Source organism: Pelmatolapia mariae, linkage group LG3_W (assembly GCF_036321145.2).
Source record: "Pelmatolapia mariae isolate MD_Pm_ZW linkage group LG3_W, Pm_UMD_F_2, whole genome shotgun sequence".
Classification (NCBI taxonomy): Eukaryota; Metazoa; Chordata; class Actinopteri; order Cichliformes; family Cichlidae; genus Pelmatolapia; species Pelmatolapia mariae.
In genome coordinates this window covers 22,652,969-22,677,908 of record NC_086229.1, presented here as the reverse complement: position 1 = coordinate 22,677,908, position 24,940 = coordinate 22,652,969, and the positions used below count along the sequence as shown (strand labels likewise).

Here is a 24,940-nt window from a genome sequence, read left to right as displayed (position 1 = left end):
CTTAGAACTTCTATAAAAATTTGCTATGACCTGTTAACAAAATTTGGGGTCACTGATACAACCTATTTGAAGAGGACTTGGGAAAAAGAATTACATATAGAGATCAGTGACAGGGTATGGGACGAAGTATGGGAGAATACTAAATCTCTGAGTGTCTGTAATAAAGTAAAGGCAATCCAAATTAAAATCTTACACAGAGTTCACATATCACCTTCTCAACGCCATAAATACAATTCAGACCTTTCTCCGCTGTGCCCTAAATGTAAAATAGAGGTGGGCAACCTAACGCACTGTCTATGGTCCTGTCGGAAAATACAACAATTCTGGTTTCTCATAAAGAGCGAACTGGATAAGATTTTCACCACTGACACTGAATGCAATCCACTGTGCATGCTACTTGGAGCGGCAAATGATAAAATCAGGGGGAAGTTTGGAAAGCAGCTCTATGCGCTGTTAACATTCTGTGCAAGGAAATGTGTCCTCTTGAACTGGATCACGGACACGGCGCCATCTAAAACTCAATGGCACCGGACGGTATTGGAATATGTGTCACTAGATTTCTTAACATGTAGGCTACATAGTAAGGACAAAAAGTTTCATAAAATATGGGACCCATTCATGGCGTATGTTGGTTTGGATATCTCTGCTATTTTCTCACGGGTCCTGGTGTAATGCAAGCAGATCACTGCTATTTTACATATATGTATTGTTAATCGTATCTCATAACTAAAATGTCTGGATTCTTCATTTATTTTTTTTGTATTTATAAGCCGGGTTGTTTGTTTGTTTGTTTGTTTTGTTTTGTTTTGTTCTACTATGTTGGTTTTGTCTTGTCTAATTTTGGTGTCAGTATAAAGTTTAAAATAAAAAAAAGAAATAAAAAAAAGAAATTATATAACCAACAGTGTGTGCAAATGTTATAATCCCATACACCACATGCATCACTTTCTTTTTGAAATAGCCTCTTACCGCTCCAATGCCCTATATGTAGTTTACACACAGTTTCCGAACAGATGATACACAGACGGACACGTTACACTGCAGCCCACGTGATTCCTGTGCATGATTATGGACGGAAGCTGTTGAAAAAAAGGACAAATGGCAGAGAGCACACGTCCCGGTGAGTAAGGCTTACTTTACTGCAAGGTGCAGAACACGGGTTGATTTAAAGCAAATTAAGGCACAGAGTGAGCCGTGTTTTTTCGCCTGTGCTTTGACGCAGTTTTTATTCGTCATACTTTCACATGCAGGCGACACAAACCGCTGTTCACAGTTATCGGTGTTTATTTAGAGGCTAAAGGAACTAGATGTAATCAGAATTTCCTTAATTTTATCTGAAATATCACCGCTAGCTGACAGAGTTCGCAGGAAAGCATCAGTGTAGCTGCCCGTGGAATAAAAAAACAAGAAAAAAGATGCAGTGTCCAGATGCAGGGGCGGTGTCTTGAAGGACGGTCTATGATCCCCCAGTAACAGTTTGATATATTCCATTCCAATTTTATTTGTAATGTATTTTAAAAAGCTGCAGCCAACACAGAGTGTTGTAAATCAGAAAGAAATAAAACACAGAGATGATAAAATGGAGCCAAAACGTAGAAAATTATTGATAAGATAAACTTAATTAATCCCAGAGGGAAATTGAGTGGTCATATCAGCATACATATAACAGACAAAAAAGCAATCTACATAAAGAGGTGTATAAATATACAATTTAATTAAAAACATGAAAGTGGACAAGTATTGACACTACTGTTTCTGTGATATTAACAGATAAAACAAGAAAAACAATTAAAAACAAATAAGCTCGGTGGCTCACACTTAAAGAGCCAAGAGTATGGATGTGTTTTGAGAGGAGTTTTAAAAACTGGACTGTGCAGGTGACTGTCTATCGTTCAAGGCAGTTTATTCCATAACCTAGAAGCAGCAAAAGAAAATGCTCCGTTCCCTCTGAGCTTCTGCTTAGATTTCTGTACATGTAGGAGCAGTTTGTCAGATAACCTAAAGACTTAAGCATGAGTGCAAGGGTGATTTTAAAATGAACCCTGTGGTGAATGGAGGCCAGAATATGTGTATTGTACTCTTCCTTTGAGCCAGCATGCGGCTGGCAAAGCACTGAGAGGAGATCGCATGCTTTCTAGATGATAACACACAGGAATGTGTTAAAGCGACTCACTTCAAATAAAGTCAACTTAAAAATGGAGAATGAAGACAATAAAAGCCGCTGCTAACATTTATAGTACTTTTTATAGACAGTCGTAACAAATCAGCTGACAAGAGTTCAGACTTAGCAATGGACTCTTTTAGCAATGGCAGCCATGTTTTAGTCATACAGAGAAAATCCAGGCCATGAGACCTGAAGAACTACCTGAAGATAAAAGTTTGCTTTGCTAGTGGTCTGATATTTACCATACAAAACCCTGGCAGGTGCTGGTTTTCAGTTGAGTTCAGCGGACCAGGGAACCCAGCACAGTGGCCTCAAGAGCAAGGTATTCACCCATGGAGGTGGCACCGGGGGAGGCATGGATGGTGAGGTTGGAACAGGTCATTCAGGCCAGCCACAGGTACCAGGTAGGCGTCACTGGGATCCAGGGAGTGCCAGGACACAAAGAAACAAGAAGATAATTCCTGCCGACCACTGTGTCTGCCATGATGACAGTAACACCAGCATTCAGGGGTTGGAGCCAAAGCGCAGCACTGGTGAGTTTTGACTTTGACTGTTCTTATTGTATGGATGTTAGAATAAAATCCCATCTACCTCTTTTTGACACTGTGTTTGGACATATATGGAGAGCAGCATCCTCCACCAGATCATCTATTCTGTATTTTTATTCATCTTTAAAGGTGAATAAAAATACTTAAGAAAATCCTGATTGAGGTTGTCACAATTCATGCATGACAGGGTTAAATAACAATAATTACAATGAAACACGTCATACATCTATAGTAACATTAAATGACCAGTGGGTGGCAGGGTATGGAGTGACAGATTAGTGTCCAATGTAGTGGTTTATGTGCAAGTATACCATCAACACTGACACAAATACAAGACAACAGCCTTTGAATAGCTGTCCACTGTAATGACCACTATGTGTGAAAGTGTTAATAATGAATAAAAATAAACAGCCTCTAACGGGAAATAAAATGTCACAGATGAGTTGCTCATATTTCCTTTTCCTGCTGCAGAGTTGATCCAGATTAGTTCCTCCTTTATTCATGCTTTCTGCAACTGCAGACAGATTCATTCAGGATCATTGTAAAGGCTAAGGCATAGTAGCTAATGAAGACTGAATAATGCAGAATATTAATCTGATCACTATAATAAAGGTCAGTGTCTTTTAGAAATATTTGTTTACAGTAAATCTACATTCCTCATTTAATGAACATGTTGATGATCTGACTGTGTCAGTCACATTGGTGGTTTATTTACATGGACCTTTTGATGGAGCATCACTTTGAATTGTGGTAAGGTAAAGTAAGTAAAATGTATTTATATAGCACTTTTTAAGACAAGAATCTATTACAAGGTGCTTTACAAGAAATATAAAAATATATCAGACAAAACAACATCTTACACAAGAACATTACCCAAATGTCATCTAAATAGATGAGTTTTCAGCTGTTTTTTAAACAAGCCACAGAGTCAATGGTGCGTAGAGGCGGAAGTAAATGTGGAATAGCCAGAAGAGCAGTATTGGTAAATCTAAGGATCCAGTTTGGCGAATTAGGATTTTCACAGGCGCTCAGTTCTACGTCAAATCCACCTAAAGTTGTGATCCAGGGTGAGCATTTAACAGTGCTGCCTTTCCTGATTTTAAGAGGAGCCACTTTATCTACATTTTTAGACATTGTGAATTGAAGGAGGCTACATGCTGTTCCATATCATCATTATCAGGTAGATTAAACAATTCCACAAATTCCTCTACCACAGAGTCAGTAATTAATCGTGACTGCTTCACTTGAACAGAGGGCAGAGTGTCACAAATAAAGGAGAGATCAAATAAGAAATATTTATGATCACTAATAAAAATGTCCTCAGTTGGTCCGATATCCAGACCCAGTGATAGAATCAGGTCCAGGGTGTGGCAACCACTGTGTGTTGGCCCGGTCACATGCTTGGTAAAATTAAAAGATGCTTTGAGATTCAGAAAATCAGAATCAGCGTAACATGAACTTTCTTCGACATGGAAATTAAAATCCCCCAGCGGAAGGATTCTTTCCAACTTGATGGTGGATGATAGAAAAAAATCCCCAAACTCCACTAAGAAACTCCTGGCTAGTCCCGGTGGTTTATAGATTAAGATCACATAGAAGGGATTAGTTCTATTAATCTTCATCATCTGAATCTCAAAAGAGTTAATAGAAGGGGTCTTCACCAGACGACAGAAAAAGGAGTTTCTAACAATAACAGCCAGCCCACCTCCACGTCCTGAAGTTCAGGGTGTGGTTAGACAAGCACAGTCTGCAGGGTACAGTTCATTAAAATTCCATATTGCGCTGCCATGTTTCAGGTAAGAACATGAAATTCAAGTTATTCCTAGTAAAAAGATAATTGAGAACAAATACCTTATTTGAGATCAAACAACTGTTTAATGGGCATCTCTGGTTAAAGCATGTCACTGTGAATAAATCCTGTCAATACCAAAAATAAGTTCAAAAACAATATCTTGCATACAAAATAGAAGACTTACTGTTGGGTTTGTCTTTCTATGTTACATGAGGATACTGATTCACACATGCAGATGAAATGTACATTTGTTATAAATATTTTGCAGGTTGCTTGGGCACCATTTTGCATCACATGTACAACCTGTAAATAATTGCCACTTCCTTTTCTATTCTCGAGCATCTTTAGCTTCTGTGATTAATTTTTCCAGCCGTTGCAACAATTTTTGCTATCTATCTATTAGGTTTGGGAGATCATTCTTTATGCCATTAAACACACGTTAAAATATTAAAACTATTGAAACAGCACCAAAGAATAAAACAGTTAAATGCATGCAGATAAATATTTGTTCTCAAAGTCCCTGTTAGTAAATGTTTTGATATACTGTATGATTAAAACTTCTTTAAACAGAGCGCGAAAAAATCCTGCTCACTTCACTCCAGTCACACAAGAAGTTTCACTTTTAGAAAATCAACAAGAAAAAACTTACTAGAAAAACTCATACCTACTCTTTACTTTATTCATTTCTGTGTCTGAACAGGAGAAAGTAGGAGAGAGAGAAAGGATCAGTCTCTGAGCTCTAAGTCCTGATATTTCTTTAAAAAAGACACACACACACTGCATACCGCTGTCTGTGAATCAGGAGGTAAAGCTGTTCTGCAGAGGGAGGACCTGCAGGCCAGAGGTGAAGCTTTTTATCCTCCATGCAGAGCTTTGAGCCAGTAACTGCTCCCTCTCAGTAAGATGAAGTGCTACTACTACTGCTGGCCATGTCAGGTTAAACAAAAAAAATGTTTAAATAATCTTTAAACTGTGTCAGAATGTGCTGTATATTCCAAAAACAACCCTACAAATCCACGTTTCTATAATTCACTTAAATTCTTTCCTCCAAAGATTTTACCTCCTTTACATCTTTCTTTTCTCTCCCTGTGAAATACAGCAGCTGGACCTTTAGCTGCAACACACTGTGAGAGAAACTGCACACAAATAATTTGTGTTTGCTAATGTTTGTTGAGCTGATAGAAATGCTGCATTTGAAATGAAACGTTAAATATCAATAAATAACAACACCGCCCCACTGAAACACTGACTTTGGCACAGAGTTTTGCCACTTTCATCTCTCTTTAACTGGTTGCTGTGTTTGCTGTTTAGACTCAAATCAGTTTAATGTTTGAAGGCTCACAGTGGTGTAAAATAATAATTCCCCTTAAATCCGTTAAAAAAAACATAACAAGCCCATTTTGAAAATGTGAGGAGCAGAAAGTACTCATATTTGTTTAAAAATGTAGGGAGTAAAAGTCAAAAGTAGTCAGAAAACAAAACTGCCCAAGTAAAGTACAGATACCTGAAAATTCTACTTAGGTATAATAACAAAGTACAGTATTTGTGCTTTGTTACCTCCCACCTCTGAGACCGAGCAGCAGGTATACCATCGCCTTGACATCCATCTTTTTTTGGTGGCATTGGTGTCACTTACAAATTACGTCACAGAACATTTGGCCATGTTGCTATAACAAACCCATGCACATTAAATTGCAATGAAAAAGAGTTAAACTGAGTGGTGACGCCTTAAGTCACATTGAGCTGATCTGAGTAGGTTCTAATAGATGCTTAGCCTTGTCCATCCCAGCTGCAAAACTCAAAAGCCAGTTTTATTTGTTATCATCTATCGTCCACCTGAGTTTCTCTCTGATTTCTCAGACTTTTTATCTGATTTAGTGCTCAGCTCAGATAAAATATTTATTGTGGGTGATTTTAACATCCGTGTAGATGCTAAAAATGACAGCCTCAACATTGCATTTAATCTGTTATTAGACTCAATTGGCTTCTCTCAAAATGTAAAAGAACCCACCCACCACTTTAATCACACTCTAGATCTCATTTTAACATATGGCATAGAAACTGAACATTTAATAGTGTTTCCTGAAAACCCTCTGCTGTCTGATCATTTCCTGATAACATTTACAATAATTGATTACACAGCAGTGGAGAGTAGACTTTATCAAAGTAGATGTCTTTCTGAAAGCGCTGTAACTAAGTTTAAGAATATAATCCACCCACTGTTATCATCCTCAATGCCCTGTACCAACAAAGAGCAGAGCAGCTATCTGAACGCTACTCCAACAGAGGTCGATTATCTTGTTAATAATTTTACCTCCTCACTACGTACAACTCTGGATACTGTAGCTCCTGTGAAAACTAAGGCCTCAAATCAGAAGTACCTGACTCCGTAGTATAATTCTCAAACACGTAGCCTAAAGCAGATAACTCGTAAGCTGGAGAGAAAATGGTGTGTCACAAATTTAGAAGATCATCATTTAGCCTGGAGAAATACAGAAACGGCTTTAGTGAAGGTTACAAATGATCTTCTTATGGCCTCTGACAGTGGACTCATCTCTGTACTTGTCCTGCTAGACCTCAGTGCAGCGTTCGATACTGTCGACCATAATATTCTATTAGAGCGATTAGAACATGCTGTAGGTATTACAGGTACTGTGCTGCAGTGGCTTGAATCATATCTATCTAATAGACTCCAATTTGTGCATGTAAATGGAGAGTCCTCTTCACACACTGAGGTCAATTATGGTGTTCCACAGGGTTCAGTGCTAGGACCATTTCTGTTTACATTATACATGCTTCCCTTGGGCAGTATCATCAGAAGACATAGTATACATTTTCACTGCTATGCAGATGACACGCAGCTCTATCCACGAAGATTAGATAAGATGATTATTTAAGACCTTGTATGTGAGGGGCAGGATTTTGAATTTGTGACGCCCACAAGTGTATGGTCACAATTATAATTTTTTTGTGAATTGTTTTTGATGTAAAAGACCTGAATTTATGGTGGTATGGCACTTTTCATTTAGAGTTATGGAGGCAAGCTACGGTTGTAGCCACAGCTGCCCTGGGGCAGACTGACAGACAGGCTGCCATATCGTGCCATCGGCCCCTCTGACCAACACCAGTAGGCGATAGGGTAAAGTGTCTTGCCCAAGGACACAACGACCAGGACAGAAAGGCCGTGGATCGAACCAGCGACCTTCTGGTTACAGGTGCGCTTCCCAACCCCCTGAGCCACGGTCGTCCCATAGGTTGTTGCAACGCTTCTGTGCCTCAGACGAGGAAGAGCCTGCAGACCGAACGCAACTGATGTCTCCTGTCTCTGCTTTTCTGTTAAAAAAACAGTTTAAAAACAGACCCCATCGAAGGCCTGTAACAAATTCAATTCTGGATTTAACAGGAAGCCAATGAAGGGAAGCCAAAACAGGAGAAATATGCTCTCTCTTTCTAGTCCCTGTCAGTACTCTTGCTGCAGCATTTTGGATTAACTGAAGGCTTTTCAGGGAGTTTTTAGGACATCCTGATAATAATGAATTACAGTAGTCCAGCCTGGAAGTAATAAATACATGAACTAGTTTTTCAGTGTCACTCTGAGACAGGATATTTCTAATTTTAGAGATTTTGCGAAAAATGGAAGAAAGCAGTCTTACATATTTGTTTGACATGTTCATTGAAGGACATATCCTGGTCAAAATTGACTCCAAGGTCCCTCACAGTGTTAGTGGAGGCCAATGTAATGCCATCCAAAGTAAGAATCTGTTTAGATACCATATTTCTAAGATTTTCAGAGCCGAATGCATTAACCTCAGTTTTATCTGAATTAAGAAGCAGAAAATTTGAGGCCATCCACGTCTTAATGTCTTTAAGACATTCCTGCAATTTAACTAATTGGTGTGTGTTATCTGGCTTCATGGATAGATAGAGTTGGATGTCATCTGCATAGGAGGAAAACAGAACAAAACTGGTCCTAGCACGGAACATGCATTTTACTTACTTAATGTCAACCCATCTGTCTAGCAGAGGGTGATTTTACACTCACAACTCTAATGTAATTAGTTCTTCATTATGTCCAAATTTTACAATTAATGTGTCTCTTCCATCTTCCAGCTGATCATCCCATGGCATCTCTCACACTGGTGGACAGGAGAGTTGTTCTGAGTGGTCTGTCTGGAGGAGGGTGGGGCTCGGCCGGAAACACCATCCTAGGACCAGAACTGTTTCTGACCGGGTCTGGGTTTGAACCAGTCTCTGGGTCAGCAGAGTTGGAGGGTCATCACATCATTGTGGCTGACACTTCACTGTTTATATTATGCTAACATAGCTGTGTCACTAGCGATCACGTAGCACATCCCTGTGTACCAGCTAGTCCAATTTCAGTAACCGTACAAACGTCAAAGCTCTTTAGTTTTCTCTCTTCATTTATGTTGGAAGTGATAGCAGAGCTGTACGTTTCCATTTTTTCAGAAATCTCTCAGTCAGAACATCCTATATCATGTTTAGGTGGAAACTAGCAAGCTAACTTCCTGCTAACTTCTAACTCCATTAAATGTCTCATTTGCAGTACTTCAAGATCCTAATGGCGCCCTGCTTGAAATAGATGACATATTTGTTTGCTGATTTTTTTTTGTCAGTTTAAGAAAGCCTTGATGAAGGTATTCTAATTCTTCATTAGGTCCTGTGGCTGGAAATGAAGACCACATTTTTTCTTCTCTAACAGAATCTATGGGAGACCTGCTGAGACTGGATCTGGACCTGAACCCAGCTGTGTTTCCTTAAAGAGTGACCAGTCCAAAGATTTTCCCATTACCTTTAGAGGACAACATCCCCCTACTGCAGAGAGGTGAGCTGTTAGAAACTTTTAACTATTTGAGAGCTGATTTAAATACTCCATTTTGTTAGAAATAAACTGCAGTGTACACATGTCATTAAATATCCAGGTAACAATGCTTGTTTCTGTCTGTGTAAGTTCTCAGTTATCCAGGTGTCATGGTCCTGGATCTTTTGACCCAGTGTTTTCAGTTTCTTGTTTTTTTTTTGTCATTTTTTATTATGTTAAGTCTTCTTGTTTATTTCTATGGAGCATTCTGTAAGTGCCTGGGCTTTTCTGTTTACTTTTGGTTATTAGTTTTCCCCTTGTGTCTGTGCTTTCTGTGTCCCCCTCTGTGTGTCCGTGTTTATATTGTGGTGTGAGTTCATGTGCCTTGTTTCTCTATCCATTCATTTGCTTCCACTTATCCTTTTCAGGGTTGTGCGGGAGGTTGGAGTCTAGCCCAGCTGTCTTAGGGCGAGAGGCAGGACTAACACATAGACACAGACATCCATACTCACTCACATTCACTCCCGCATTCACACCTATGGGCCCCCACTAACTGCATGTCTTTGGACTGTGGGAGGAAGCCGGAGAGCCTGGAGAGAACCCACACAAACACAGGGAGAACATGCAAACTCTGTACAGAAAGACACCGGCCTGATGGTGGAAATGAGCTCAGGACCTTCTTGCTGTGAGGCAACAGCGCTAACCACCGTGTCACCGTGCTGCCCCGTCTTGTTTCCCCTCGTGTTTTATTCTGTAATATTTATCTATGTTCCCCAGCTCATACTTGTACTCTTTTGTCAGTTTAAGAAAGCCTTGGCGCTTACAGTTTTCTTCAGAGCATCTGCAAACTGTCCCTTCAGTGGCCCCTCAAAGAGAGTTTGCAAAACATTAATATCCACTAGAGCTGTCAAGATTTGTGCTCTATAGGATCCTACTTTGCTAAACAAGCAATATTGTAGGAGATTCTAAAATCACCAAGACCATTGTGGACACCCGTACAAGTAGGGAGGCCATGTAGATGGTGCAGGCAGCAGAGGTATGAGCGAGTTAAGCAAGCAGGCATGCTAACTTGGCTAAGAATTACACCACTCAAGACTCCTCTCCCAAATGCTTTTCTTACAAGACACTCTCCAATAAAATAGATGACATTCTCTGTGCATTGACACTTAGCAGAACACTCCAAACCTGTAAACTCAGAGCAAAACATGGAGCTGAGCCTACTGTACCAGTTTTCTTTGAAATGATGAAGGTATTCTAATTCTTTTTTAGCTCCTGTGGCTAGAAATTAAACCACATTTTTACTTCTCTAACAGAATGTATGGGAGACCTGCTGAGCCTGGACCTGGACCTGAACCCAGCTGTGTTTCCTTAAAGAGTGACCAGTCCAAAGATTTTCCCATTACCTTTAGTGGACAACATCCCTCTACTGCAGAGAGGTGAGCTGTTAGAAACTTTAACTATTTGAGAGCTGATTTAAATATTTCATTTTGTTGGAAATAAACTGCAGTGTACACATGTCATTAAATATCCAGGTAACAATGCTTGTTTCTTTACCTCTACATCATAGATAATGAATTAGTTCAGTTTATTGAAACAACTGTTAACCCCATAAGGCTGGTGTTCACAGCTAATTATAAAAAATAACAATACTGATTTTGCTTTTGATTCTTACATTGGTTGTAAAACTGATGTGGCTGAAGTTAGTTGTGAGCGCCTAAATGAAAATAAAAATTTCACTTTGATATGACCTCAACTTATGGGGGCTCAGAAACCATTAAAAATTGAGACTGAAATAAACAAAACACAAAAGGAAAAAAATAAAAAAAAAATAAACGAAAAATTACTTCATTGGTAGTATGGAAGTAAACTTTTGCATGTGCTGCTTAAATAATCTACAGATATACATTATTCCCTTTAGCTCAGTTATTTTACAAAACATTCAGATAGAGTTCGATATTAGGAACTCACTGAGTTTTCATGGAATGAACTACTTATTATTAATCAGATGTACCACACTAAGTAGCTTAACCTGTTAGACATCAGATGAGGTTTTCTGAGCACAGACCCTCAGCAGAACACTGCAAATACTCAAATTTAAAGGAAAACATTGAGTTTACCTTTTGATTCTTAGTGGGATCAGCGGGACTGGTGAACTTTTTCAACTACACAGAGTCACTCAAGTCAGAGTCTTCGTCTACATATCTCTAACTGACCCTTCACTGTTCATTTGAATTAATTTTTTATGATTCCTCCACAGAGTTGATCAGGAAAGCTCTGAGCTTCCCAGTGGTCAGTCTTCCCAGCTGGACTCCATATTTATGGTCTGTACATGTGAAACATCTACTTTTCCATTTGTTCTGTTCAGTCATCTTTATGCTGTTCTTTTTAGACCAGTTGATTTTAACATGGATTTGATATTTTCCTATGGGGTTTCAGTCTGATTTGGTTTCATAAAGTATTCTTTTCCAGCTGCTGGAGGACAACATCATCGCTTTTGTGAAAAATGAGATGAAAAAGCTCAAGAAGGTTCTGAATCCAGATTACCGAGAATGTTTAGAGAGTCAGATGGAAGATGAGGAGATGATGGAGGGTGAGGATGACAAGCAGAGGAGTAGCAGCAGACAGGCATTTGTGAAGATCACAGTGCACTTCCTGAGGAGAATGAATCAGGAGAAGCTGGCTGACCATCTACAGAGTAGTAAGAGGAATATTTATGCTTCTGGACTGAATTCTAGCATTTATTAATGTCTCAAGTGATTAAACAGCATGTATTGAATCACTCTTTAATCGACCAAAGAATCACTCATTCTTTGATGGAATGAAATGTTGGAATTTTTGCTGAATGATGTATTCATTGATCTGATTTGCTTTGCGTTTATTTAGAACTTTCTGCTCCAGTTCATCAACATAAGCTTAAATCTGCACTGAAGAAGAAGTTCAAGTGTTTGTTTGAGGGGATTGCTAAAGCGGGAAACCCAACCCTTCTGAATCAGATCTACACAGAGCTCTACATCACAGAGGGAGGGACTGCAGAGGTCAATGCTGAACATGAAGTCAGACAGATTGAAACAGCATCCAGGAAACCAGACAGACCAGAAACAACCATCAGACAAGAAGACATCTTTAAAGCTTCAGCTGGAAGAGATAAACCAATCAGAACAGTGCTGACAAAGGGAGTGGCTGGCATTGGGAAAACAGTCTTAACACAGAAGTTCACTCTAGACTGGGCTGAAGACAAAGCCAACCAGGACATCCAGTTCACATTTCCGTTCACTTTCAGAGAGCTCAATGTGCTGAAAGAGGAAAAGTTCAGCTTGGTAGAACTTGTTCATCACTTCTTTACTGAAACCAAAGAAGCAGGAATCTGCAGCTTTGAAGACTTCCAGGTTGTGTTCATCTTTGATGGTCTGGATGAGTGTCGACTTCCTCTGGACTTCCACAAAACTAAAATCCTGACCGACCCCAGAAAGTCCACCTCAGTGGATGTGCTGCTGACAAACCTCATCAGGGGGAAATTGCTTCCCTCTGCTCGCCTCTGGATAACCACACGACCTGCAGCAGCCAATCAGATCCCTCCGCAATGTGTTGACATGGTGACAGAGGTGAGAGGGTTCACTGATCCACAGAAGGAGGAGTACTTCAGGAAGAGATTCAGAGATGAGGAGCAGGCCAGCAGGATCATCTCCCACATCAAGACATCACGAAGCCTCCACATCATGTGCCACATCCCAGTCTTCTGCTGGATCACTGCTACAGTTCTGGAGGATATGCTGAAAACCAGAGAGGGAGGACAGCTGCCCAAGACCCTGACTGACATGTTCATCCATTTCCTGGTGGTTCAGGCCAAAGTGAAGAAGGTCAAGTATGATGGAGGAGCTGAGACAGATCCACACTGGAGTCCAGAGAGCAGGAAGATGATTGAGTCTCTGGGACACCTGGCTTTTCATCAGCTTCTGAAAGGAAACATCATTTTCTATAAATCAGACCTGACAGAGTGTGGCATCGATATCAGAGCAGCCTCAGTGTACTCAGGAGTGTTCACGCAGATCTTTAAAGAGGAGACGCGGCTTTACCATAACCAGGTGTTCTGCTTCGTCCATCTGAGTGTTCAGGAGTTTCTTGCTGCTCTTCATGTCCATCTTACCTTCATCAACTCTGAAGTCAATTTGTTAGAGAAGCAACAAACAACCTCCAAGTGGTCTAAATTATTCAACAAACCGAAACAACAATCTCTCCATCAGACTGCTGTGGACAAGGCCTTACAGAGTCCACATGGACATCTGGACTTGTTCCTTCGCTTCCTTCTGGGCCTTTCACTGCAGACCAATGAAACTCTACTACAAGGCCTTTTGACAGAGACAAGAAGTAGCTCACAGACTAATGAGAAAACAATCGAGTACATTAAGGAAAAGATCAGAAGTAATCTGTCTGCAGAGAAAAGCATCAATCTGTTCCACTGTTTGAATGAACTGAATGATCGTTCGCTGGTGGAGGAGATCCAACAGTCCCTGACATCAGGACACCTTTCCACAGATAAACTGTCTCCTGGTCAGTGGTCAGCTCTTGTCTTCATCTTACTGTCATCAGAAAAAGATCTGGATGTGTTTGACCTAAAGAAATACTCTGCTTCAGAGGAGGCTCTTCTGAGGCTGCTGCCAGTGGTCAAAGCCTCCAACAAAGCTCTGTAAGTAAATGTGTGCTCATTTCTTTATTTTTAATGTATTTATTTAAAACAGGTAGAGACATCCACCAATTAACTGAGTCAGTGATTTCTTCCTCACCAGGTTCATATCTTAAGATAAAGTGTATTCGAAATTTCACATGACATCAGGGGGTACCTGATTTATTTACAGTTGTAATAAATTAAATAACACAAAGTGTAAACTTCTACTTTTCAATAATATAAAATTAGGTCTTCCTCCTTGAGACATAAATACTGAAACTTGGATTATACAGGAGCACAAGCTTTGAACATCTATGGAGGTAAACAGATTTGGAACCTGTGCACAGTCAAAGTCACTAACTCTTCTTGCAGCTCTACCAAGTGACTGCTCCACCAGCCAAGAGATATGCTTTCTCTGTCCTGGGTCTGCCCTGTCCTCCTCACTGTGTGACATGCCTGGAACACCTCATCTGGGGGATGCCATATGCCCACGCATTTCAAGCTCCTTTTGATGTAGAGGATTAGCCATACTCCAAGGCCCTCCTGCTGGAAAGTGGCCAACGCCGACGAGGTGCTGGCACAGGACATGGACGTGCAGACCGAGCAGTACCTGATGGCAGCGTGGCAGCCACAGAAGACGAGGCAGGACCAGACAAGGAAGGACCCTCTATCAGGAACGGAAAATGGCTGAAACGGGTCCTCGGACCCTCCAGCAGGAACGGAAGATGACTGGTCCGGTTCTTCAGAACCCCAAGTGGGAACAGACGATGGCTGGCCGGGCCCCTCGGACCCTCCAGCAGAGGCAGACACAGGGTCAGCAGGTACAGAGACCCCTGGCCGAACAAATAACTGAGCACCTGGGCATCCAGGTGGGCCTAACCTCAACGGTTGGGACAGGTCTTGGCAGCGACTGGGCAGCTGCTGCTCCCACCCAAGGAGCTGATACGGGTGCATGGACCAGCAGGGCTTCAGCCGGCCTGGAAACTGAAGCAGGGACCAACTGGGCCCAAGCCGCCCTCTCCTGGGAAACAGAGACAAGTGCAGGGGAATGCTGGGCCGCAGCTGTTTTGAGAACAGTAGCACAAGGAGTCAGAGTGGCAGGATCAGAGAAGGCAGTCTTTGTGAGATTAATGCCCTGCTCTGAGTGAGCAAATAAAAAAACACTCCTTTGCAGGGTGTCTAAGCTCGCCTGCATTTCAGGTGGCGAACCAACATTTCAGGTGGCGTTATGTCAGGCAGCTTGTGCTGTGAGTCCTCTGCAGCACAAGCTGGTAGGCCGGGCAGGTGAGCAGTTGGAGTTGGGGAATGAAGGTGCAATGTATTGCGAGGAAAGTCCTGTATTAGTGAGTCAAGAGAATTCAGTAGTCAGAGAAGACCAGAAACTAATGGCTGTAGCCCGCTAGCTACAGCGCAACGATACTCCTCCTCAGGAAAATCCAGCCACTGGTTACATAGCCAGTCCACGGAGTAAGTGATATCCTGCCAGTTCTTCTGAGGGGGCGAGTGCTGCTGGGTCCATTGTGTGGTTGCGTTCATCTGCCTGATTTTGTTTAAGCAATTATTGCACGCTTTCTGTAAATCCAATAAACTTCATTTCACTTCTCAAATATCACTGTGTGTGTCTCCTATATGATATATTTAACTTTGATTTTTTATTGTAACAACCAACGATTTATACAGGAAAATAATGACTATTAACAAGGTTGCCCAATCTTTTGCATCCCACTGTATCTATTTCTTTGCTCATCTTACCAGAAGCCATGATTACAAAGTCTTTAAGATCCATTTACTGTTTACCATTTAAAGTCTAAAGTAGAAAACCAGTCTTACTGGGTAGCTGCCATAAGCACAGGTCCTGTAGTATACAGGACCTGTGCTCAAGGCATTACTCAAGGCATTACTTTTGTTTTCTTCTTGACAGTAACTTCAGTCAGCATTTACCTCACTACTACCTTTCAAATAGTTTGGAAAAAGTTAAATCTTATTGTGTTTTTATTGTGGTTGAAAAAGCTAAATCCACCACAAAATGCATTAGAAATGTACCAGACACAGACATCGTCCTGCCTTTTGTTGCCTTTCTATCATTACTAGATCTGATTCATTCTCCAAAATCTACAGGTGGATTGGAAAAGTTTCCATTTTCAATCAGGAACCAGAAATTCTATTTTTTTTAGTACTGAGCTTTAATAGGCTTCCTGAAAGTGGCTGTTCAGAAGAAAGGAGGGTTAAGGGTTAGTGTTATGGTTAGGGGCTGCACCACGACTCTGTGTGTGATATTATTTTGAACTGGAAATTCCCAGAATAATTATTTACAAATGTAAAAGAGAAGAATACTCCTACTGTAAAGTATTGCATATTGTTGCCTGTCTAGTTACTGTCACGTAGCAACAGAATTATAAACAACAGTTATGTTTTTTTCCTTCTCTTTCTTTTTTTCCTCCACAGACTGAGTAACTGTAACCTGACAAAGAAAAGCTTTGATGCTTTGTCCTCACTTCTCGGTTCCCAGTCCTCTAGTCTGAAAGAGCTGGACCTGAGTATCAACAACCTCCAGGATCAAGGAATAAAGACTCTGTCTGATGGACTGCGGAATCAACACTGTAAACTGGAAATTCTCAGGTCAGATAAAGTGAAATCCTGTTAACTGACTAACATAGCCAATAGTATTTGTAACTCATTGATTTTCATTACATGCTATTGTATGTTATATAATTTTTGTGTTGTAGTCTAAGTCACATTAAACTGTCACATTTCTGACTTGTTTAACAAAACGTAAAAAGGACTGCTGAGAGTTCTGAAATTGATCAAGTATTGCCAGATCCAGTAACTCCTCATTACACAATGAATATACTTTAACACTAGTGTTATTTGTCTTCTTGTTCTCTTCAGAGTGAATGACTGTTACTTAGAGAGATGCTGGGAAGCTCTGTCCTCAGTTCTCAGCTCCCAGTCATCTAGTCTGAGAGAACTAGATCTGAGTAACAATGACCCACAGGATTCAGGAGTGAAGCTTCTGTCTACTGGACTCCAGGATGAACACTGTAAAGTGGAAACTCTCAGGTCAGATCAAGATTGTTTAATATAAATTAGAAATTCCAGCTAGTGCTAAAATGAATAAAACATTGCCCAATTCACTAACTTCTCATTTTACAAAGAATACATTTTAACATTTGTGTTGTTTCTCACAATTCTTCAGACTGAGTGGCTGTACACTCTCACAGAGAAGCTGTGAAACACTGTCCTTAGTTCTCAGTTTTAAGCACTCTAGTTTGAGAGAGCTGGATTTGAGTAACAATGACCTGCAGGATTCAGGAATGAAGCTTTTGTCTGTTGGGCTGGAGAGTCTACACTGTGGACTGGAAACTCTCAGGTCAGCTCAAGTGATATTGTTTTTATTAACCTTCACAGATAACCAATAGCATAGTGGCCAATTAAGTGACCTTCTTTATGGGTTGATGTAGTTGTTTTTCAATGCAATTCAAAGTCACCTTAAATTGCCACATTTCTGACTCATTTAACATAAAGCAATACGGACTGCAGCCAGATCTAAAACAGGTTATATATTGTGAAAAGCTACTAATGCCTCATTTTATCTTGAATAGACTGTAAGATCAGTTTTCTATGTTATTGTAATTCTTCAAGACTGAGTGGCTGTAACCTCTCAGAGAAACGGTGTGAAGCTTTGTCCTCAGTTCTCAGCTCCCCATCCACTACTCTGATGGAGCTAGACCTGAGTAACAATGACCTTCAGGATTCAAGACTGAAGTTTCTGTGTACTGAACAGCAGGGTCAACACTGGAAACTGAAGACTTTAAGGTAAAATAAATTGATAATCTGTTTCATTTGTTGAAAAAAAATTAAAAAGCTAATTAAGTGACCTTCATCTACACGTGTATGCACTCATTTTTACATAAAAAATGACACATTTCTAACTCGTTTAAAATACGGCAGTAAGTCAAGAAACAGATCAAATATTGTCAAATCAATCGACTCTGTATTGCACAATAAATATACTTTAACACCAGTATTATTTTTCTTTCTTTTTTTCTTCTTTTTCATATTTTTTAGACTGAGTGACTGCAACCTCTCAGAGAGAAGCTGTGAAACTCTGTCCTCAGTTTTCAGTTCGCAATCCTCTAGTCTGAGAGAGCTGGACCTGAGTAATAATGATCTGGAGGATTCAGGCGTGAGGCTTCTGTCTACTGGACTCCAGGATGAACACTGTAAACTGGAAACTCTCAGGTCAGATCAAGATTGTTTAATATAAATTAGAAATTCCAGCTAGTGCTAAAATGAATAAAACATTGCCCAATTCACACTTTTTGAACTGCAGAGTCCACACTTTAAACTGGAAACTCTCGGGTCAGATCAAGAGACTTCTTTAACGTTAAACTCAAAGAATTCCAGGCAGTCCTGATATATTGTTACATGTTGCCAAATCTGGTAACGCTTCATTTCTCAATTAATACACTTTAACACCAGTGTTATTTGTCATCTTGTTCATATTTCTCAGACTAAGTGGCTGTAGGCTGTCGGAGAGAAGCTGTGAAGCTTTGTCCTCACTTCTTACTTCCCAGTTCTCTAGTTTGAGAGAGCTAGATCTGAGTAACAATGACCTGCGGGATTCAGGAGTGAAGCTTCTTTCTTTTGGACTGCACAGTCCACACTGTCAACTGAAAACTCTAAGGTCAGATCAAGTTACTTGTTTAATATAACGCAATAAGAATTCCAGCCAGTACTGAAAAAGTTTAAATAATGTCAAAACTAGTACCTCTTCATTGCACCACGAATATACAGGGTGGGCCATTTATATGGATACACCGTAATAACATGGGAATGGTTGGTGATATTAAAGTCTTGTTTGTGGCGCATTAGTATATGTGAGGGGGCAAACTCCTCAAGATGGGTGGTGACCATGGTGGCCATTTAGAAGTCGGCCATCTTGGATACAACTTTTGTTTTTTCAATAGGAAGAGGGCCATGTGACACATCAAACTTATTGGTAATGTCACAAGAAAAACAATGGTGTGCTTGGTTTCAACGTAACTTTATTCTTTCATGAGTTATTTACAAGTTTCTCTTTGACCACTTGTAAAATGTGTTCAATGTGCTGCCCATTGTGTTGGATTGTCAATGCAACCCGCTTCTCCCACTCTTCACACACTGATAGCAACACCGCAGGAGAAATGCAAGCACAGGCATCCAGTATCCGTAGTTTCAGGTGCTGCACATCTCGTATCGTCACACCATAGACAATTGCCTTCAGATGACCCCAAAGATAAAAGTCTAAGGGGGTCAGATCGGGAGACCTTGGGGGCCATTCAACTGGCCCACGACGACCAATCCACTTTCCAGGAAACTGTTCATCTAAGAATGCTCGGACCTGGCACCCATAATGTGGTGGTGCACTATGTTGCTGGAAAAACTCAGGGAACGTGCCAGCTTCAGTGCATAGAGGGAAACACATCATCATGTAGCAATTTCAAATATCCAGTGGCCTTGAGGTTTCCATTGATGAAGAATGGACCCACTATCGTTGTACCCCATATACCACACCAAACCATCACTTTTGGTGTTCCAACAGTCTTAGAGGGATCCATCCAATGTGGGTTAGTGTCAGACCAATAGCGGTGGTTTTGTTTGTTAACTTCACCATTCACATAAACGTTTGCCTCATCACTGAACAAAATCTTCTGCGTGAACTGAGGGTCCTGTTCCAATTTTTGTTTTGCCCATTCTGCAAATTCTGTGTGCTGATCTGGGTCATCCTCGTTGAAATGCTGCAGTAGCTGGAGTTTGTAAGGGTGCCATTTGTGAGTAGCTAATATCCGCCGAAGAGATGTTCGACTAATGCCACTCTCCAGTGACATGCGGCGAGTGCTACGCTGTGGGCTCTTGCTGAATGAAGCTAGGACAGCCACTGATGTTTCTTCATTAGTGACAGTTTTCTTGCGTCCACATTTTGGCAAATCCAACACTGAACCAGTTTCACGAAACTTAGCAAGCAGTTTGCTAATTGTAGCATGGGAGATGGGTGGTCTCGTAGGGTGTCTTGCATTGAAATCTGCTGCAATGACCCGGTTACTGCGTTCACTAGATATCAACACAATTTTGATCCGCTCCTCATGTGTTAACCTCTTCGACATGTCAATGGCTGTGAACAAAGAGAAACTTGTAAATAACTCATAAAATAATAAAGTTACGTTGAAACCAAGCCCCCCGTTGTTTTTCTTGTGACATTACCAATAAGTTTGATGTGTCACATGTCCCTTTTCCTATTGAAAAAACAAAAGTTGTATCCAAGATGGCCGACTTCTAAATGGCCACCATGGTCACCACCCATCTTGAGGAGTTTGCCCCCTCACATATACTAATGTGCCACAAACAGGACTTTAATATCACCAACCATTCCCATGTTATTGTATCCATATAAATGGCCCACCCTGTACTTTAACAAAGGTGTTGTTTGTTTTCCTGTTCATAATTCTTCAGACTAAGTGATTGCAGACTGACAGAGAGAAGCTGTGATGCACTGTCCTCACTTCTCAGCTCCCAATCCTCTAGTCTGAGAGAGTTGGACCAGAGTAACAATGACATCCAAGATTCAGGAGTGAAGTTTCTGTCTGTTGGACTGCAGAGTGCACACTGTAAACTTCAGACTCTTAGGTAAGGTTTCAAGTCTTTTCACCAATGACCATTTAAAACTTTAAAACTTGAATTATATTCGTTCTCAAACCGCTTTTTTCATGTAGAATATTTTTTATAGACACGAACTGTTAAATAACCTTGTTGTCTAACATTAAACATTCCATTTTCTATCATTTTAAAACATATCAATGTTGATCTTAAATGTCCTCTAAAATGTTTATTTTATGTGTACCCAAAAACACCGCTCAGGTAATTTCATGTACGATGTCTGTATTCCCCTGTTGTGAAGTTCCAGTTCTAATTGTTTCAGTGTCTTTAGCTTTAAATAAAATACCTGCTGCTGCTTTGTATTGTACTGACAGACTGATAGTATGGATGTCTTTGCATTAGAGGGCATATAATAAAGGAGATACTTTTTAAAAAAAATTGCAATAGCTTAAGATGGGTGCAGATTTTGTGCACCAGACACATGTTGTTAATCCACGTTAATGGCACTGTTAGGGAATAATAGGCTTTAGCTTCTTCTTCGTCATTAGAACACAATAGTCTTTTACCTTGCATTTCTTTTATTAAATCCAGTTTGCTATTCTCCATTTTGTTCTCCAGAAAGTGCACATTGGACAGCAAACAATATAGAAATGCAGGCCTGGGGGAATCAGCAATTAAGCCTGACACAGTTTCCTCCTCAAGCAAACATTTACATGGTTTCTTCCACAACTTGTGTTGCCTTTTGCAGCAGAGAGAGATGGTTTGAGAGTCTGCTGTTGTTTGTAGGTATTCCAGATAAAATCCCCAGATGGTGGACTGTTTTCGATTGAAGAGCCAAGAAGAGTTTAAAAGACTCAGTCCAACAACTATGGACTAACTGCTTCAATCAGATGGTACTAGACTAAATATTTTGCACTTTCTTTCTTTTTCACTTAACTCCCAATTAATCCAAGCAGATGGCTGCCCTCTCTGAGCTTGGTTCTGTTGCAGTTTCTTCTTGTTAAAAGGAAGTTCTGTCTTGCCGCTTTCACCAAGTGCTGCTTAGAAGAAATCGTCTGAAGGATAGGGTTTTCTGTCTAATATCTTATTAGTCACTTGAGATGACTAGTGTCATGTGGCCATCACATTAGTTGAATGCTGCAGCAAGAGTACGACGTGAACTAGAAAGCGAGAGCATATGTCACCTAAAATTTCTTCTCACTGGCTCCCTGTTAAATCCAGAATTGTCTATGGAACCAGCTTCCAGTTGGATTTGGGAGATAAACATCTCCTCTTTTAAGATTAGGCTTCAAACTTTCCTTTTTGCTAAAGCATATAGTTAGGGCTGGATCAGATGACCCTGAATTCTCCCTTAGATATGCTGCAATAGGTGTAGGCTTCTGGGGGATTCCCATGTTACACAGTGTTTCTTCTTCACTCACCTTTGTCACTAATGTGTATACACCTCTCTGAATTTGTTTTCTCTATATTATTGTAGGGTCTTTACAATATAAATATAATGGGGCGACCGCAGCTCAGGGGGTTGGGAAGCGCATCTGCCGCTGGTTTGATCCCTCTGTCCTGCTCTCTGTCCTGGTTGTTGTGTCCTTGGGCAAGACACTTTACCCTACCCTACCGCCTACTGGTGATGGCCAGAGGGGCCGATGGCGTGATATGGCAGACTCGCTTCTGTCAGTCTGCCCCAGGGCAGCTGTGGCTACAACTATAGCTTGCCTCCACCAGTGTGTGAATGTGAGAGTGAATGAATAGTGGAATTGTAAAGCGCTTTGGGTGCCTTGAAAAGCGCTATATAAATGCAATCCATTATTATTATTATTATTATGATAAAGCACCTTGAGGCACCTGTTGTCATTTGGTGTGATTTGGTGAATTAAATTACTGTGAATTGTGGCTTTAACAAAAAAACAGAAAACAAATACTTAAAAATCAAACCCTCACCTTCTTCACAGATGGATTGTTATTTGTGTGTCTGTAGTCTATCAGGCTGTCAGATCACAGAGGAAGGCTGTACTTCTCTGGCTTCAGCTCTTAGTTCTAACCCCTCCCATCTGAAAGAGCTGGACCTAACCTACAATCATAGAGGAGACTCAGGAATGAAGCTGCTGTCAGCTGGACTGAAGGATCCACTTTGGAGACTGGACACTCTCAGGTATTGAGAGAAGAGGTTGAAGAGCTGGAAAAAATTTTATATGTTCTTTAAGTCCCTTTCACATAGGATGTGGCATGCAGTCTTATGTCACGGTGCCGATTCCACTCTGCTTGTACATGATTTGTATCCTTGTTCATAAAGAAGGAAGCTTTGTAACTGTTCCTACTAGCGAAGAGTGTGTCATTTGCACAACACTGCTTATCTCCCGAGGTCCCCAGAGCCATTTAAATGGAATTGCTTACTCAAAGACTCTGGAAGTCCCTATATATGCATGTAAACTTGTCATAAAGTTCACTGAACTCTGTGATTGAACTTAGTGTGGGATACCGTCATTGCGCGGCACAAGCAATAGAAATGAATGAATTTCAGAATGCTGTGCATGCTGTGTCTTATGTGAAAGGGCCTGTTTGTTTCATGCAGATGTGACATGAGCAGTCAAACACACAGGACAGAAAGACAAGTGTGGTTTAAAAATAAAATTAACACTACAATTGAAGAAAACTAATACAATTATTAAAAATTAAAAAATAAAAATATAAAAGTGATGCATAATATGTTTTTTTAAAAAAAACTTAAACAAATAATAAATAAAATTGAAGTTCAAATCACAAGGTGTGAAAATTCTAATTCATGAATCCACCCATCTTCTTACTCTTATCGCGGGGGCAGCATCAGCCATTTTTGCTGCTTCACAAATCAACTGCAAACTACTCCAGTGTGAGTTCGAGGCCACCACCTGATGAAGCCAACAAAACCACATCATCTGCAATTCTCTCTTGCTCTTGACGAAGGCAGTCGCACTTTTCTCCTCTCCTCCTCTCCCTTAGCTTCCCTGCTTAGCCTCTTGTGTCCTAGTCATGTGTTTTTTGTATTACTTTTCCCTGGAACAGTCTCTCACAGTCTGTTCTCTAAAACCTAAAAGAGGAATTATGGATTTGATCAACTGGTCCCTGAATGCAATTGACACCTTTTTCTCAACGCGAAGTCTGGGCTCGGGTGAGCCTGAGTGCTGAAGATATCTACCTATTCGGAACCATGATAACAGGGTTCTTGCTGATCTGAGCTGGCTTGGCCCTGGCTTATCGAAGAATTAAGAAAGCGGAACCGGCTGTTCAAATCCCCACAAGGCTGCCCGCTGGGATTGAAACAATGGAACGAGGCGTGAGTTCTCAAAATGGGCTCATTGAGTGCAGCACGGATAAGATCTTGGAGAAGCTTACGGCTGCCATGAATACTCAGAATAAGACCTCTGAGCGCAAACTGGATTACATCTTGGAGGGGCTCGCTCGGAATAAGACCTCTGAGCGCAAATTGGATCACATCTTGGAGCAGCTCACTGTGGTCGTGAGTTCTCAGAATCGGCTCTTTGAGCACAAGAATGACAACATCACGGAGCGCAAGTTTGATAACATCATGGAGAAGCTCACGGCTCTCCAACGGGAGATTGAGAGACCGGTGTTGGACTGTTAGAACAGCTTTGAAATTCTCATGAGTTGTTCACACTAAAGAAAAAACCACCATCATAATGCGGCTATCCCTTCGGCACCAGCTGTGGTCTCAAGGCTGGAGCTGAACAAAACGATAACGACTGTGTTGAGACTGTTCTTCCCATTCTATGCAAGGCCACCTGGGTTGGCTGGAAGACTGTTTACTTAGCCTGGCAGGGCGAAGGATACTGTCTCAGCTGAACTCTGGACACACACACACACACACACACACAGACATATATATACACATGCTGATGTACACTCATCCCCCTCCCCCTCCAAATGCCTTTGACGCTTATTCCCTTCCGATGCTGACGGTGGATCATGGAGACCAGCGCATAGGCTGCAGGCCCGGATGTACTATCTACATTTGCTGTCTCTCACCCTTTACCCGTCCCTGTTGCTTGTCATGTGTTTCTTTGGTGTATTAAGAGTTTTTTCATGTGCTATGTGCAGAGGTGGGTTTTTTTTCTGTTCTCAAACTGATCTCCCTATTGGAGCTCAGTCTGGGGGGAGTTATTTTTTTCTCCTTATCTTTCCTCATGTGGTGCATTTTCCATTGTTGTACCTCTCTGACCTGTATTCCCCATGTGATGTTTTTGTGTAATGTATGTATGGTCGGAGGGTAAGATGGCGCCACCATTGTGTGCAATAGGTCGGCAGCCTTAACATGAAATTTCCC

The 24,940-nt window shown here is 40.9% G+C and overlaps 1 protein-coding gene across 2 annotated transcripts in view; it reads left to right on the top strand.

Annotated features, from left to right (window-relative positions):
* The first annotated feature begins 1,091 nt into the window (after positions 1 to 1,091).
* Positions 1,092 to 24,940, top strand: part of LOC134624281 (NACHT, LRR and PYD domains-containing protein 12-like) — a 28,730-nt gene continuing 4,881 nt past the window's right edge. Inside the window, exons 1-16 of one of the 2 annotated variants that reach the window (XM_063469243.1) lie at positions 1,092 to 1,120; positions 2,425 to 2,697; positions 8,615 to 8,759; positions 9,225 to 9,347; positions 10,637 to 10,759; positions 11,581 to 11,644; positions 11,793 to 12,021; positions 12,207 to 14,007; positions 16,432 to 16,605; positions 16,876 to 17,046; positions 17,183 to 17,356; positions 17,629 to 17,802; positions 18,055 to 18,228; positions 18,500 to 18,673; positions 20,479 to 20,652; positions 22,598 to 22,771. In XM_063469243.1, coding sequence (XP_063325313.1) covers positions 1,099 to 1,120; positions 2,425 to 2,697; positions 8,615 to 8,759; positions 9,225 to 9,347; positions 10,637 to 10,759; positions 11,581 to 11,644; positions 11,793 to 12,021; positions 12,207 to 14,007; positions 16,432 to 16,605; positions 16,876 to 17,046; positions 17,183 to 17,356; positions 17,629 to 17,802; positions 18,055 to 18,228; positions 18,500 to 18,673; positions 20,479 to 20,652; positions 22,598 to 22,771 — 4,169 coding nt within the window. In that variant the 5' untranslated portion in view covers positions 1,092 to 1,098. Of the gene's footprint in view, positions 1,121 to 2,424; positions 2,698 to 8,614; positions 8,760 to 9,224; positions 9,348 to 10,636; positions 10,760 to 11,580; positions 11,645 to 11,792; positions 12,022 to 12,206; positions 14,008 to 16,431; positions 16,606 to 16,875; positions 17,047 to 17,182; positions 17,357 to 17,628; positions 17,803 to 18,054; positions 18,229 to 18,499; positions 18,674 to 20,478; positions 20,653 to 22,597; positions 22,772 to 24,940 lie in introns of those variants that run through there. The other variant, XM_063469244.1, reaches the window with a different exon arrangement.